The sequence below is a fragment of the Heteronotia binoei genome, chromosome 18, assembly GCF_032191835.1.
Source record: "Heteronotia binoei isolate CCM8104 ecotype False Entrance Well chromosome 18, APGP_CSIRO_Hbin_v1, whole genome shotgun sequence".
In the NCBI taxonomy this organism is placed as follows: Eukaryota; Metazoa; Chordata; class Lepidosauria; order Squamata; family Gekkonidae; genus Heteronotia; species Heteronotia binoei.
In genome coordinates this window covers 18,607,025-18,624,668 of record NC_083240.1, presented here as the reverse complement: position 1 = coordinate 18,624,668, position 17,644 = coordinate 18,607,025, and the positions used below count along the sequence as shown (strand labels likewise).

The 17,644-nt window shown below is 45.5% G+C and overlaps 1 protein-coding gene across 3 annotated transcripts in view; it reads right to left on the bottom strand.

Annotated features, from left to right (window-relative positions):
• The window catches only part of VWA5B1 (von Willebrand factor A domain containing 5B1), a 71,818-nt gene that overhangs the window by 42,228 nt on the left and 11,946 nt on the right, over positions 1-17,644 (bottom strand). For all 3 annotated transcript variants that reach the window (XM_060259470.1, XM_060259472.1, XM_060259471.1), the window contains exons 7-9: positions 12,216-12,392; positions 2,919-3,029; positions 487-689 (exon numbers count right to left, since the gene is read on the bottom strand). In XM_060259470.1, coding sequence (XP_060115453.1) covers positions 487-689; positions 2,919-3,029; positions 12,216-12,392 — 491 coding nt within the window. The remainder of the gene's footprint in view (positions 1-486; positions 690-2,918; positions 3,030-12,215; positions 12,393-17,644) is intronic.

Here is a 17,644-nt window from a genome sequence, read left to right as displayed (position 1 = left end):
GGTCTTCCTTGGTCTCCCATCTAAGCACCAACCTTGCTTAGCTTTCAAGATCTGACAGGATCAAGCTATACCAGGGGTGGCCAAACTGTGGCTCGGGAGCCACATATGGCTCTTTCACTCCTTTTCTGTGGCTCTCAGAGCCCCCACCACCCCATTGGCTGACTTGGAAAAGGCATTTCTCTCTTTAAATCTCTTCTCCAAACTAAGCCAGCTGGCTGCTTGGAGAATGTATTTGAAATTAAAGTTGCTTTCTTTCCACCTCTCCCTCCCCATCTATTTGCTTTTCCTTCCTTCCTTCCTTCCTTCCTTCCTTCCTTCCTTCCTTCCTTCCTTCCTTCCTTCCTTCCTTCCTTCCTTCCTTCCTTCCTTCCTTCCTGTCTTGTGGCTCTCAAACATCTGATACTTATTCTGTGTGGCTCTTACGTTAAGCAAGTTTGGCCACCCCTGAGCTATACCATGTCACCTTCCCTCCAGAGGCTCCTGTACCTGGTAGAAAAAGAGTTGTTCCGAACAAGCTCTATGACCTTCCCAGTGTTGCTCACGGCCCCATCAGTCAGCAAGAAAAGAAGTCGCGGGTGGCCCCGGTGGATGGGTTGCCGGATGATCCATTTCAAAGGGGATAAGACATTGGTTCCACCCATGTCGGCCCGGATCTTCTTGAGGCTCTCACACGCAACAACTAAGTTCTCCTATGGAGAGAGGAGAAGAGTCACCTTGGCAGCATTCACATGAACAAACATGGTGTTTGTCTGGGTTGCCAGCTTCAGGTTGGGAAATTTCTGGAGATTTGGGGGTAAATCCTGGAGAAAGCAGAGTTTGGGAAGGGGAGACAGCTCAGTAGGGATGTGATACCCTAAAGTCCATCCTCTGAAGCAACCACTGTCTCCAGAAGAACTGATCTCTGTAATCTGGGAACCACAGGCTTGGGGTTGCCAGGTGGAGGCTGAAGATCTCCTGGAATTAGAATGTATCTCCAGACTATATACTTCACTTGGTTTTTTAAATTATTTAATTATTTAAAATATCTGTTGCACTTGTCTTGGAGAAAATGGCTGCTTTGGAATCTGGACTGCATGGCATTATACCTTACCAAGGCCCCGCCTTTCCCTAAACTCCACACTCTCAGGCTCCACACTCAAACCTTCCAGGTATGTCTGAATCTGGAGTTGGCAACCCTACCCAGATCCTGGCTGGTGGTGGGCAACCATAGCACCAGTCATTCAAGAGTCTGTCCCCTTTCTCTGCAACTGTCCATACACTCATTATAAGGAGCACATTCCATATAACCTTCCCCCAACCAGAGAAACTCGTGTTTTGTGAAGCTGTGTGAGATAATCCAGAATTCTCCTGCCTTCTGCAAAGGTCATTTTGTCTTCTCATTATGGCAGGCAGATGCATTTCCCAGATGCATTCTGGGAAAAGAGTTCAGCAAGGCTTGCTCTGGGTAAAGAAGGAAGGAAGGAAGGAAGGAAGGAAGGAAGGAAGGAAGGAAGGAAGGAAGGAAGGAAGGAAGGAAGGAAGGAAGGAAGGAAAATAGATGGAGAGGGAGAGATGGAAAGAAAGCAGAGTAGATGTACCTTCTTCAACAGCAGAACTGGCTTTCTCTGCCAAGGCTCTTTTAATGCTCAAGGTCACAGAGGTATTTTGGGGATAGAGGATTTAACTTTAGCACAAAATTATATTTCATTACTTTTGCAACTGCACAATTATTCTCCGGCTTTATTAGTCTGAGGGTTTCAAGTCATTATCTTCTGCAAGAAGAGGTGAATTGGAAATGAGTCTACCCTCCATGTGAATTTCCCATGGGAAGGACCCTTCTGAGTAAAGCCAGAATTCTGCTCTGCTCATTACAAAGAGTCACTCTGGTATAACAAAGGATCAGGGATAGGATTGCCTGCTCTGGGATGAGAAATATCTGGAGATTTTAGGAGTGGAGCCTTGGGAAGGTGCATTTTGGAGAGGGGAGGGACATCAGCAGAGTATAAATGCCATACAGGGAAGTCACCTTCCAAAGCAGCTATTTTCTCCAGTGGAACTAATATCTGTTGCCTGGAGACCAGTTATAATCCCAGGAGATCTTCAGCCAACACCTGAAGGTTGGCAACTGTGATTAGGGAAACCAATACTGGGACATTCATAGCATGAATGGCTAGATGGCCATCTGACAGCGATGAAGATCCTGTGGATTTGGGGTAGGTATTTGTGGGTTTCCTGCATTGTGCAGGGGGTTGGACTAGATGACCCTGGAGGTCGCTTCCAACTCTGTGATTCTATTCTATGATTCATTTGCTGCACTTGTTAGGGATTACAGCTCCTCTCCAGACTACAGAGCTGAGTTCCCCTGGAAAAAATGGATGCTTTGGAGGGTGTATGGCATTGTACCCCACTGAGGTCCCTATCCTTCCCAGGCTCTAACCTCAAATCTCCAGGACTTTCCCAAACTTGAGCTAGCAACCCTAACCCCCACCCCTGCCAGAAGCCAGGGAAGACCTGGCAACCGTACCAGGAGGTCTTTGTTCAAGCCCTGCCAAAGTCACCCACAATCGAGAACAAGGATTTAAAACGTGCGTGATTTGTTCAACCAAAGTGGCTCTGCGAACCCAGCCAGTCTCTTACATGCCACTTTGTGTGTTCCTTTTGAGCAGAAGACCAAATCCATAACAACTAAGCGAACCATCTGTTTGTCTTTCGCTGACAAGTGCGTCTTTCGCTTGGGGGTGCTCCAGGACTTGTTTCAGCCGAGGAAAGATAGGCAGCTTAGAAACAGATGCCGCGAAATCACAAAAGAGACAGTGAAATCGTGGGACGGGAGATCAGACCAGGGCGACTTGTGGCGATGGCGTACGGAATCGCCACACACAGCTACTGACATGCTTGTGTGTTTGAAAAAAATCAGGTTCAGAAATGCCACCCCTCACCTCACAGTAGGCCTGGCTGGAAGGAAACAAGGCCTTAAAAGTGGACCCAAATCCAATAATGTTGAACAAGCATGTCGGCATGAGGCTCTTCAGTATGACCAACAGGGCATCCTAAAAAGGGTGGAAAGGGAAAAAAACAGTCATGACAGAGAAGAGATCCCCAGCTTGATGCCTGTGGGCCCTGTAGCGCCTGCCGACTTCTTCCCCTAAAGTAAAAGGCAAATCCTGGACCAATTTCACATGAGGCTTGTTTCGGGTGGGGAGCCCTTTTGATCCCAGAGCTGCAAGTTGCCGCAGCACAAGGGTTGCCAAGTCCAATTTAAGAAATATCTGGGGACTTTGGGGGTGGAGCCAGGAGACTTTGGGGATGGAGCCAGGAGACATTAGAGGTGGAGCCAAGATCAAGGCTATGACAAGCATAATTGAATTCCAAAGGGAGTTCTGGCCTTCACATTTAAAGGGACGGTACACCTTTTCAATGCCTTCCTTCCATAGGAAATAATGAAGGATAGGGGCACCTTCTTTTGGGGTTCATAGAATTGGACCTCCTGGTCCACTAGTTTTGAAACTTGGGGGATATTTTGGGGAGAGGCATTAGATGCTGTACTGAAAATTTGGTGCCTCTACCTCAAAAAACACCCCTCCCCCCCCCCCCAGAGCCCCAGATACCTGTGGATTAATTCCCCATTATTTTCTATGGGAATAAATCTCCATAGGGAATAACAGAGTACCCAGCAGACATTTCCCTCCCCTCCCCCCTGAAGCAGGGGGAGGACCTCCAAACCAGGGGATCCCCTGCCCCCACCTAGGGATTGGCAACCCTACGCGGCACTTTTCTGCAGCAAGCGAGATCCTTTTCCAAGCGGTTTCTATTTGCCACGGGAGAACGGTGTGCCAACCCGCAGCTCCGGGGCAATCAGTTCTGGTTTCCCTTCACCTCACTAAAGTAAGAGGAACTTCAGAAGGTTCTAGGAGATATCACCTTTGAACAGGGATGTAGACAGGATTTTTTTGGTTGGGGGGCTTTTAAAACATTTGGGGGGCACTTGAATTTTTAAAAAGCCCCCCAACCTAAAAAACAAACAAACCCTGCTGTGCCTGTTTTCCTCCCCAGCTCACCTTACAGGAATGATTTTGAAGGTTTGGGCTCAAGTATCCTCCTCTCCCTGTCTCCTCCTCCTCCTCGGGGCAGGGGTTGCGTGTCATGGAATCATAGAGTTGGAAGGGACCTCCAGGATCATCTAGTCCAACCCCCTGCACAATGCAGGAAACCCACAAATACCTACCCCAAATGCACAGGATCTTCATGTCGTCCTGGCCGAGGCAAGAGAGGATGGAGAGAGAGGCTCGCTGGGGCAGCCATGGCTGCCACTTTCATCCCATACCCAGCTGGGCTTGCCTGCCTGCTGGTTTCGCTGCACGGAGCAGAGAGAGGCAAGGAGGAGGCAGGCTCTTGCTCTGCCGCACCCATCTGGGTTTTGGGTTTTCCTAGGGGCTGCTGAGGCTTGTCCCAGCTCCACCAGTGCAGTATAATCCGGCCTATTTTCCCATCGTGGCTGTCCCCTGAAAATTTGGTGTCTTTGTCTCAAAACACACACACGCACCCCCCAGAGCCCCAGATACCCATGGATCAATTCTCCATTATACCCTATGGGGACCAGTCTCCATAGGGTATAATGGAGTGCCCAGTGGACATTGAACATCCTCCCTTGCTTTCTTTTTTTTTAAAATAAATAAATCTTTATTAAAAACAAAGATCTTTGACTTACAAATGCATAAGAAGAGCATAAAATTATAGCATTCAATAGCGATCCCCTGTCCCCAACTGGAGATTGGCAACCCTGGCAGGAACAGATGGGTGTGAAAACCAAGCTGACAGCCAGTGGGACAGGGACTTACTTTTGTGGGTTAACCACAGTGTTTGGTGCAGATGCGAGAGTGTTGCCTGACCTGACGTAATGATGCCCCTTCAAGGTCATGAAGGAAGTGATGTGATGATGTTGGCTCAACACCAGTCTTTCCCGTGATATTTTCCACTGCCCGACCACCTAAGTAGTGTTGCCAATCCCCAATTGGGGGTAGGGAATCCCCTGGTTTGGAGCCCTCCCGTCGCTTCAGGGTTATCAGAAAGGGTTGAATCAGAAAAGCTGGTTGAATGTCCACTGGATACTCCATTATATTCTATGGAGACTGGCACCCATAGGACATAATGGAAGGTCGATCTGTGAGTATCTGGGGCTCTGGAGGAGCTGTTTTGCGGCAGAGATCCCAAAATTTCCACATAGCATCTGGTGCCTCTCCTCAAAAAAATCCCCAAGTTTCAAAAAGATTGGACCAGGAAGTCCAATTCTATGAGCCCCCAAATTATTTCCAATGAATGGAAGGCATAAGGAGCGTGGTCCCTTTAAATATGATGGCCAGAACTCCCTTCAGAGTTCCTGGCTCCACCCCCAAAGTCTCCTGGCTCCACCACCAAAGTCCCCAGATATTTCCTGAGTCTGACCTGGCAACCCTACACCTAAGAGATGGCAAACTTGGTCTCCCTACGACTGTGAGATGGCTGAAGCACCCTGGGGGGGTACAGGAACAATCCCTCTGGGATTTGATGTGGGGCAGCAGCACACTGAAAGAATGCCTCTGCGCCTCCTCGACCAGTAAATAAAACAAATACTACAAAGACCACCATATATGCGCAGTGCTCTCTCCTCCAAAGGGAACCAAGTCAAGTAAGTGCCTACACCCCGAATGTCCCACTGCTCAGGAAAGTGAGTGGAGTAGTACGTAACAATACTGTCTAAAATGTTCTGGAAACGGTAGCCATATTAACTCAGAGCAACAAAACTGACCCAGCTGCAGGAAATTAAAATGCCTGAACTTTTCCCCTTCATATATATTTTTAATTTAGCCCTTCGTTCTATTTAATCCTTTGTACGGCACAGATAATATCTCTGCTGGATTCAAAGAAGAACTCGGGGTGCTTTTGCACGGCACATTTCAACTTCTTTTTCCAAGCCCATCATGTTGGAATTTATAGACCGATACAGCCTATGAAAAAAAGGAAGTTCTGTCCATCGTATCAGGGCCAGTCCCAGCTGGAGATTGGGGCCAGGACCCTCCAAATACACAATGATAAGAGGAAGCAGAAAAAAAGATACATTAATGCAGGGCCTTTTTTTTTTAGCAGGAACGCACAGCAACGCAGTTCTGGCTAGCTTGGCATAAGGGGATGTGGCTTAATAGGCAAATGAGTTCCTGCTGGGCTTTTACTACAAAAAACCCTGTGTGAAACAACACTGACATCAGTGGGTGTGGCCTAATATGCAAATGAGTTCCTGCTGGGCTTTTTCTACAAAAACAAAAGCCCTGCATGTACCATTTTGTTCACCTAGATGCTGGAACTAAACTTTTTTCTTCCCCTGGGGTAGAAGCCCCCTATTGATAGGGTTGCCAGCAATCTTCCCTGCAAGGTGAGTTAATGTGAACTAGCTCACAGTATTTTAGCCTCCAGCTCACAACATTACACATTTTTGGCTTAGCTCAAGAAGGATAGCCCCAGAGCATTCTGAAATATGCAGTAGCGAAACCCTCGCTCATAATTTTAATGCCAGTAGCTCACAAAGCAGAATTGTTGCTCACAAGACTCCAAAGTTTAGAAAGAACATCGGTTGCCAGCTCTGGGGTGGGAAATACCTGGAGGTTTTGGGGGTGGGGCCTGAGGAGGGTGGGGTTCATGGAGGAGAGCGACTTCAGTGGAATATAATGCCATAGAGCCCACCTTCCAAAGCAGCCATTTTCTCCAGATGAGCTGATCTCTGTTTCCTGGAGATCAGTTGTAATAGCGGGAGATCTCCAGCCACCACCCGGAGGTTGGCAACCCCACCTATTGACTTTTAATCAGATGGCTGGATTATTGGAGCATGAGGAGTCTTTTGTTTAGGTTGGATTTTGTGGCATGCTCCTATTATGGAGATTTTAAGAAGAAGAAGAAGATATTGGATTTATATCCCGCCCTCCACTCCGAAGAGTCTCAGAGCGGCTCACAATCTCCTTTACCTTCCTCCCCCACAACAGACACCCTGTGAGGTGGGTGGGGCTGAGAGGGCTCTCACAAACCCGATTCTCCCAGATAAGAGTCCGCACACTTAACCACTACACTCAACTGGCTCTCTTAACAGGTGTTCTTATTTGAATTGACACCATCAGGTATTCTTTGACGAGCTGCTGTATGACCAAGAGAGTTTACAAATCTTTTCTATACTAACCCATATGATATTTCAACCCCCCAAGAGAGTTTACAAATCTACAATTTTAAATATATATATATATATATACTACCACAACAAGCTAAAGATACCAGTAACAAATCCAACCTTAGTTGTGTGACAATAAAGCAGCATTATACATATATAATATGATGTATAATGCAGCATAAACTGCTTATATCGGCTGCAAAACAACAGCATCTTCACCCAGACCTCTTTGCAACATGGCATGGCTGTATCCCCTGATGGGATTCGAAACAATGAATGGAAAATCAAGTAGCCTGAGCGATTAAATGGGAAGATCCTTGAGTTTTCTCATCGAAACAACAAGCGAGCGCGACTTTATTCAGCTTAGAAGAGCTATTAGGAAGGCGTCACAGCCTGAGGAATGTATTAATTAAAAGATGTGACACTCATTCTAGACCACCATTTCTGAAGAATAACTCCAAGAGGTACTTCAGCAGAATGAATGCCAAGAAAGAAGCTGAAGGCATGTTTTAAAAGGTTTATAAATTGGTAAGCAGCCTCTTTGTAGATAGGAAACAGCAGCAACAAGCTGTTTAGGCCGGAGGCATGCAAAGAGAGGGAACCGGCTGCTAAATAGACATCAGGAATGTCATCTTAATCCAGCCTATATTTCTGCCTTCCTGAACTTTGGCACTGCAGATTTAGAACACTTTCCTCCAGGAGAGAATATGCAGGTTTTTTTATCTCTGAATTTTGTTCCAGTCTTGAAATTATCGCTGCACATCACCACTTCATGATCATTGCACTTCTCTATTCCATGCTATTGCACCAGGCAGGCCTGGACAACTGGCTCAGCTTCCCAGGACAGCCCTCTCCATGGGCCCGCCCTGCTAGGGTTGCCAGCTCCGGGCTGGGAAATACCTGGAGATTTTGGGGGTGGAGCCTAAGGAGGATGAGGTTTCAGGGAAAGAGGCACCTCAGCAGGGTACAATGCCATATAGCAGGGGTGGCTGGGGCTGATGGGAGTTGTAGGCAAAAAACATCTGGAGAGCTACCGTTGGCCACCCCTGCCATATAGACCACCTTCCAAAGCAGGCATTTTCTCCAGGTGAACTGATCTCTGTCACCTGGAGATCAGTTGTGACAGTGAGAGATCTCCAGCCACCTCCTGGAAGTCGGCAGCCCTGCATCCTGCCTTCCTCCACCACCTCTGCTCTCGCCATCCCTTCATCCTCCTACCTTTCCCCACACTTGCAAGTATGCATTAGGGTGCCCTGACCTAGATAGCCCAAGCTAGCCCAATTTCATCATCTCTCAGAAGCTAAGTGAGGTCAGCCCTGGTTAGTACTTGGATGAAAAACCACCAAGGGTGCTACACAGAGGCAGGCATGACAAACTGACTCTGAATGTCTCTTGCTTTGAAAATTCCTTGGGGTCGCCTTAAGTCAGTTGTGACTTGACAGAAAAAAAAATGATAGTGTGGTAGAGTTACCAGGTCTGTGTTGGAAAATACCTGGAGACTTTGGGGATGGATCCGGGAGAGGGTGGAGTTTGGGGAGGGGAGGGGTCTCAGCATGGTACAATGCCATAGAATCCACCCTTCAAAGCAGCCATTGTCTCCAAGGGTGTAAATTAAAAAAAAAAAACCCTCTAAGAGACCCCATAAATTTTAAACAACAAGACAGTGTAATGTAGAGGTCAGTGGTGTGCTGACAAAACTTGCACATAGAACTTCAAATAGAAAGCATGTAGCAAAAAAATATAAACAGAAGACAGTTCAAAAGCAGTCTTTCCAATCACAAAGGAGTGACAATAGTCCAGTATTTAGTTCATGGAACTAAAAGAAGCCCTTCAAAAGACGTCTGTTCTAGATATCAAGATGTTTCATCCGTCTTTCTTCAGTTTGGAGGCTTATTTATCACTGGAACTGGAAATATATACATACATGTCATATTAAATTGTTATACAATAGTCAAAAAATAGTCCAACAATTGTCAAAGCATAAACAGAACACTCACCCCGATCTTACAATACATTCAGAAGAGACCAGCAAGGTTCAGAACATGTCTGTAAGATTTCCAGGTTCTCGAAACTCTAGAGCCAATGTCACTCCTTTGTGGTTGGAAAGACTGCTTTTGAACTGTCTTCTGTTTGTGGTTTTTTTTGCTACATGCTTTCTATTTGAAGTTCTATGTGCAAATTTTGTCAGTACACCACTGACCACTACATTACACTGTCTTGTTGTTTAAAATTGATGGTGTCTCTTAGCAGGTTTTTTATTTACACAGCTGTATGCTAAGATCCTATAGTTTTGCCATTGTCTCCAAGGGAGCTGATCTCTGCCACTGGAGATCAGTTGTAAAAGCAAGAGATCTCCAGGTTCCACCTGGAGGCTGGCAACCTTAGTGGTGTCACATACTGTGAAATCCTATACTGCCGTGCCTGCACCAGTCACCCTAATTGATGTGCATGATCCCAAAAGCAACTTTGCAAGGTCCTTGCAATCGATAGACCGCAAGAACAAGCCAGGAAATTTGTGATGTGTCGGACAGACTCTCCAAGGTCTGCATGTTTGTTCTGATTCTTAGCTTTGTTCTGTTCTTATCGCTGAATAAATAGTGCACCTCTCAGACGAGGAGAAAAAACGGTTTTCGCAGGCTTTATATGTCAAAGTTGCCATTCATCCCTGAGTTAATTTATCTGAAAGATCTTGTTTGTCCAGAAGGAAATCAGAAAAGGGGGGGGGGGGAACAAATAATATAATGGTAAATAGGATTTATTTGAAACCGAGCTGGGATCCAAGAACAGGAGAAGGTTTTCACTGTTGAGTCTTCAGAGTATGAATTTTAAAAAAAGACTCAAAGAGAATTATTGTAATATAATAAAATGATGTGAGCCGCGTTGAAGACCTTTTCATTGGAAAGCAGGGAATAAATCTAACTAAAAGCATCATGGTGATCATAGAGAACAGGTAAAATAGGCGGGGGATCCGCAAGACTTGGGGTGGGTGGGAATCCCATTTCTCTCCCACTGGTTTGACGCCTCTGTATCACTGCTGCCTCCGTCACTCATGCAGCAGGAGAACACTCATTTCTGTTCCTTCTCGCCCTCCCTCTCCTGCCCACCTGCCACAGGTTCACTGTTTGCACAAATACAGATCACGCTCCTCTGTTTGGGAGGGATTTATACCCCTTCCTGCATTTTGGAGGATTTGGAGATTTTTCTGCAACCCTAGTGGTTCTCTCAAGTTTGCAGAAAGACCCCCTTTTTCTCTACATAGCCCCAACCTGCAAATTTAAGTATCTGCAGTTGGGACCATGCTGAGAATTAGCTATGTATTAGCTGTTGTAGATTTTCTGGGCTGTATAGCTGTGGTCTTGGCATTGTAGAACCTGACATTTTGCCAGCAGCTGTGACTGGCATCCTTGGAGGTATAACACAAAAGGCTAGAGTTCTTTCTGTGACAAAGTGAGAAGAAGATGGTAGGCAGTTAATTTATATCTACTCAGGAAGGTGGGGTTGGGTAGATTATAAATTAACTGCCTACTGTCTTCTCATTTTGACAGAGAGAACTGTAGCATTTTGTGTTATACCTCTGAGGATGCCAGTCACAGCTGCTGGCAAAACATCAGGTTCTACAATGCTAAGACCATGGCCATACAGCCCGGAAAATCTACAACAACCAATGAACTCCAGCCATGAAACCCTTAGACAACATAAATTAGCTATGTAGTTGTTAACGATACCTAAACCTTCCCCAGGAACTGGGGTGTGTGTGGAATTTTGCTTTCTTACCGCAATTCAAACAAAGGTAGACCAGGAAAGTTTGCTTTCCCAAGGTCTGAGAGGTGCTAGCAACACAGCAGAGATCCGCTGGAGGATAAATCTGAAAGCAATCACCAGAAGACAGCTTTTCAAATTGACAAGAATGCAGCTGAGGCAAAACTACTCACACCTTTTGAGGGACACTTTTAAAAAAAGCACTCTTTTCTGACAACTTTACAGCTCCAAAACTGTTTCCATTATGCTTCCTGACAATAGACTTCATATGTCTGCAGTGACATCTTTACACAGCCACACTGAATTGGTTATGTAAAGTTCAGGTGGGTGGGTGGGAGATGAATAGTCAGACAATCTAATGTGTGTTGGAAAACATTTCTACTTGACCAAAACTGCTTTTAGTGGCTGACATGAAAATCAGAACAGAAGAATATTGAACAAAAACCTCCACAAGACTGAAACAATTGTACAACTTCCACTGCTGTACAATTAAGTTTGGTCAACTTGGTAATATTTTCCTGCACAACAGGTATTTAAATTCTTCTTTCCCAATACAGGGGGAAAAAACCCACTTCCCAGATAGTTTATGGTCTGACTGAGCCCAATTACTGAAAAGGCCTTATTCATCTGGTATCTGTCTCACATCTATGGTTGCCAGTCTTCAGGAGAGGCCTGGAGATCTGGAATTGTAATTGATCTCCAAATGATAGAGATCAGTTCCACTGGAAGAAATAGCTGCTTTGGAGAGTGGATTCTATGGCATTTTACTGTGCTGAGGTCCCTTCTTTCATTCCGCCTTCCCCAGACTCCACTCCCTAATCTCCAGGAATTTTTCAGCCCTTAGATGGCAACCCTGCCAGAGCTTTCGATGAAGAAAATAGGTTGATACTTGGAGCTGTGACCATTCCCTAGGATACCCTGATCCCAGACCATTGAGGCATATTTATTTACTTAGATACTTCTACCTCACTTTCCCCCCCCCCCCCCCCAAGGGGGATCCAAAATGACTTTCAATGCCATTCTCCTTTCTCCCATTTTATCCTCACAACAAACAATTTAAGGTAAATGAGGCCAAGAGAGTCTGACTGGGCCAAGTTCACATAGCAAGCTTTCACTGGCAGACGAAAGTTCCAGTTTCTCAAACACTAATTCAGCACTTTAACAACCACACCATACATGGAATCCTACATTTGACAAGGAACTTCAGGGGGAAACAACTTCACTGTGCGTGCACACACACACACACACCTCCCCACCACAGAAGCAAGTCTCACTCCAGCCAAGGTACCTTTACACGGCTGATGTTCACCCCACTCATACTTCCACTGCGGTCTACAAGGAAGATGAATTCTCCTTGAGTTTTCCTCAGGTTGGGCTGGACAGTCCTCAGATCAGGACAGAAGTTCAACATGATGACAGGGTGATGAGGGATATCTTTGTGGAGGCGTTTCCTGATAATTTCTGTCTACAATGAAAAAAAAACCAGTATGGGTATGATTGCCTTTTCCTTTTAAGAAAATCTTTAGAATGTTTAATTTCCTAATGGACCTAATTGTACCCAACTACAGAATAGGTACAGCACAATCTGAACCAGCACATAATTCTTCGGGGTGGGGGATAAAGGAGAAACATCGTAACGGCATTTTATGACCACGTGGTCCAACATGGATTATGAGACGTGAGCTGAAATGTCAACTCTGCTATGAAGTTCCTTGGGTGACACATGAACACATGAAGCTGCCTTATACTGAATAAGATAATCGGTCCATCAAGAAAAGTTTTGTCTACTTGAACTGGCGGTGGCTCTCCAGAGTTTCAGGTAGAAGTCTTCCACATCACCTAACATTTGGAGATGTTGGGGATTGAATCTGGGACGTTCTGCATACAAAGCAGATGCTTTCATCCTGTCACTCTCCCTTAGCCCAACTTTCTTCACACTGGTCACGGGCTTTTTGTGAGGCTGCAATGAAGAGGGGTGTATGCCACGAGGTCACAAAATCACAGAGTTGGAAGGGACCCTACAGTTCATCTCGTCCAACCCTCTGCTCAATGCAAGATCAGCCTAGAGGGGTAGCCAAACTTGCTTAATTTAAGAGCCTCATAGAATAAATGTCAGATATCTGAGAGCCACAAGACATGCACATCAGATGTTTGAGAGCTGTGAGACAAGGAAGGAAGGAAGGCAAATAGATGGGGTGGGAGGAGGGAGAGAGAAGTGGAAAGACAGCAACTTTAACTCTAAATGCATTCTCCAAGCTGCCAGCTGGCTTGGCTTGGAGAAGTGATTTAAAGAGACAAATGCCTTCTCCAGGCCAGCCAATAGGGCAGTGGGAGCTTCAAGAGCCACACAATATGTGTAAAAGAGCCCGAGCCACAGTTTGGCCACCCCTGGCCTAGAGCGTCCCTGACAAGTGTTTGTCCAGCCACTGCTTAAAAACTGCCAGGGAGGAGGGAGCTCACCACCTCCTTCAGTAGCTGATTCCACTGTTGAACAACTCCTGCTGTCAAAAAAGGTTTTCCTAATATCCAGCCAGTACCTTCCTGCACTTAATTTAAACCCATTATTATGAATCCTATCCTCTGCTGCCAATAGGAACAGCTCCTCTGACAACCCTTTAGATACTTCAAGAGAGTGATCATGTCCTCCTTCAACCTCCTTTTCTCCTGACTGGACATTCCTGCCATCCTTTCCTCGTAGGGCCCGGTCTCCAGGCCCCCAGTCATCCTCGTCATTCTCCTCTGCACCTGCTCCATTCTGTCCACATCCTTCTTGAAGTGAGCCTCCAAAACTGCACACAATACCTCAGGTATTGGTCTGACCAATGCAGTGTACAATGGGACACTATGACATCTTGCAATATGGAGATCCTCAAAGAAAAGGTTGGATTAAAATGACAAATGCAGGGGTAGAATTCTAGCAGGAACTTCTTTGCATATTAGGCCACACCTCCCTGATGTAGCCAATCCTCCAAGAGCTAACAAGGCTCTTTTTTGTAAGCTCTTGGAGGATTGGCTACATCGGGGAGGGGGGTGTATTTCTAGAATGCAAAGGAGCTCCTGCTAGAATTCCACCCCTGGAATGTATATGCATTTATATTCAGGGGCACTTGAATCAAGATGTATCCCCACCACCACCTCATGCAGCAATTTCTCTTTGAAAGACCTGGGCAAGGGGGATGAACCATGAAGAACTCTGGTGCACACACATGCCAATTCACAACCTGTTTTCAAGGCAAGCAAAAAACCCATTTCAGCTGGTTTAGTTATAAAAGCCCCTGCAACAAACATTACATACAAATCAAATGAAAGAAGACTCTGCCTGAAGGTTCACTTTCTTAGAAAATGAAAGAAAGAAAACAGAAAGAAGAGACGGCTAGAAGGGAAACAGAGAAAACTGTGTACTGTCTGGGTTATACTAGAAAAATATGAAAGTTAGAGACTGCACAATAATTAATGGGGAGGGGAAATCAGAGATCAAGTAGAATATCAGGAAAAAAAAGCTAGAGATTAAAAAGATGAGCTTTCAATTGTTTTGTAAAGCAGGCCAGAGAGGATACCAAACGTCTAAAGGAAAGGCATTCCACACTTAAACCACAACAGAGTAGGGACATACACCAAAGGGAGCATATTCGGCTCTGAAAATGTGCAATGCAAGTGAGCGTAGTTTGAGCACGGAAGTGCTTAGCTCTCCCAAAAGGCAAAATCAAAATAGTAGTTTATGGTAGACTGGTAGAACAAAACAGGGATCGTCCTTTGTTTCTTGGGACAGTACGTGGAAACTTACTGCAATGTGGACCGCAGTTTGGTGCTAACGAGATGGCTTCTATCAGCATCAAATGTGATTTCTCTTTAATAATCCGGAACAGCCCCAGGCGGCTGAACTGGGAAACAGATGTGACATCTCTTCACTATTCTGGTGGTTGCTTTTTTTCCTACGCACATTATCCAATTGTGGTATAAATGAATAAGTTTTCATTTGCTGCCCACCAATTCCTGAGGATGTTTGTCCCACATAATCCTGCAAGCTAATAAGCCTTTGCGTAGCATGTTAAAGGCAAGAAATTAATTACTGCTCCCTACTGATGTTCCTAGGCTTAACAGTGCTTTGCCAAAAGGGCAATGAGGCAGCCAACGCTAGCATGGGAGCAAATAAGGTTAACAACCTCAAGGTAAGGCCTGGAGTTCTCCTGGAATTACAACTAATGCACACACTGGAGGGCAGGCTTTTTACCCACGCAATCCCACTGAGCACCTGAGAGAGTCAGTTTGGTGTAGTGGTTAAGAGTGAGAACTCTAATCTGGGAGAACTGGGTTTGATTCCTCACTCCTGCACATGCAGCTGCTGGTGTGACCTTGGGTCAGTCACATGTTTTCCTCAGAGCTCTTCTCTCAAGAGCAGTTCTCTCAGAGCTCTCTCAGCCCCAACTACCTCACAGCAGGGTGTCTGTTGTGGGGAGGGGAAGGCCAAGAAGCTTGTAAGCCATTCTGAGGCTTAGAGTGAAAGGCGGGGTATAAATCCAATCACCTCCTCCTCCTCTTCTGCCTCCTCTTTCTCCTCTCTTCTCCTTCCTCCCCTCTCCAGGTACCATCCCCAAAGGGTTCCATCTTACCATTTCCTGTACCCCTCCAATTAGGCATTATGGGCTGCTGTTGACAATTTATTGACTCAAAACCAATCCCACTAACTCTAACAGGCTTGCTTTAGCTAAAATAGGCTACAGCTCATAGATTTTTTTTTGGGGGGGGGGTGTACACTTAATCCACTTCATATGCCCCCCCTTTTTTTAGTTAAACGCTGAAGATTATTTTAAAACCATACCCCAAAAATGTAAAATGTGGACTGGGTAAACATATGTTTGGGAGACCATCACTCCCCATATCTCCTTGTGCACCAGCTATGGGTTTGATGTTGCCACCTACTGGTGGTCCCTCCATCCTGTTTGGCAATCTGCAATGTACAATCTGCAATGCAATAAGCACTGTTGGGGTGCATCCGACTTTGTGACCCTAGCAAGAGACTTTCAAGGCAAGTGAGAAGTAGAGGTGGGTTTGCTATTGCCTTCCTCTACAGATCCTTCCTTGGTGGTCTCTCATCCAAGGGCCTCTCCTGCTAAGGTTGAGATTAGACAGGATTGGCTATACCATGCTCTCTTCCTTCCCTGATTTGCTACAGACCGTGCTTTTTCTGCAGTAGCTTTCACTAGTAAGGAGGTAGAGTAGTGGAGTTCTCTTTAGAAGTTTTCAGGAAGTACTGTACAGATTTTAATGGGGGTATCTAGCAACTGCATTTTCTTGGCATGTGGGGTTAATCAAATTTTTATTATACTTCATACATTCTGGCAGGGCTTTTTTTCTTAAGCAGGAACGCAGTTCCGGCTGGCTTGGCATCAGGGGTGTGTGGCCTAATATGCAAATGAGTTCCTGCAGGGCTTTTGCTATAACAAAGCCCTGTGTGAAACAGTAGTGATGTCAGGGGGTGTGACCTAATATGCAAATTAGTTCATGCTGGGGGGGAGGTTCTACAAAAAAAGCCCTGCATTCTGGAATTGTCAGCCAACTTGAGGCACAAAACAACAGCGGGGTATAGATTTATTTCAAGAAATGAAATAAAAATGGTCAAGCAGGTCGCAAGATACAGGACTGACCACAAATCCCTACTGATTGAATGCTGGTCCACAAACCTGGGTTTGCTGCCGAAGGATGTGTGGAATGGGCTCGCCGGGGGTTCTATGAATAGGCACAACTGTTCTGTAAAGTGCTACAACTCCTTCAATGTACCCCCCACTTTCAAAAGAGGGCTCCTCCAATGCAATTCCGGGCTTCTGATGTCACCCATTGAGAAAAGGCGAAGTCAAACTGTCAAAACAGGGCCCGTTGGTTAATTATCTTGCCTCCTGAGATGCCAGCTGAGACGGAAGTCTCTGGAATGCAATTAGCCGAAAAGGCTTGTGGTGTCACACGGCTGCAGTTCTAACTCATTTGCAGTAGACAAGGACTATTAATCAATCTGTCTTCAAACTAGGGGGAGGGGCTGTGGCTTAGTGGAAGAGACTCTGCCTTGTATGCAGAAGGCCCCAGGTTCAGTCCCTGGCATCTTCAGTTCAAAGGGATCAGGTAATACATCTATCTATCTATCTATCTATCTATCTATCTATCTATCTATCTATCTATCTATCTATCTATCATCTATCTATTTTACATTTGTATGCCGCCCTCCCCTGACGGGCTCAGGACGGCTAACAACAGTTAAAACAACATAGTGCTAATATAAAATTGCAATGAAATCATTAAAAACATTGTGATGTGGATGTGGAAGGCCTTTGCCTGAGACTGTGAAGAGCTGCTGCCAGTCTGAGTAGACAATAGTGACCTTGGTGGACTAGAGGTCTGATTCAGTATAAGGCAGCTTCACCTGTTCTAATTCAGAGGTACCCTGCCTTTCCTTAGGAACACATTTCTGTTAAAATGCCAGGTGGGTAGCCATGTCAGTCTGAAGCAACAGAATAAAGTGAGAGTCCAGTGGCACCTTTAAGACCAACAAAGTTTTATTCAAGATATGAGTTTTTGTGTGCAATGCACTCTTATCTGAAGAAGTGTGCATACAGATGAAAGCTCATACTTTGAATAAAACTTTATCTGTCTTAGAAGTACCACTGGACTCTAACTTTATTCTGTTAAAATATCTTTTTCAAATCTATTTTCAGCCACCAGCTGAAC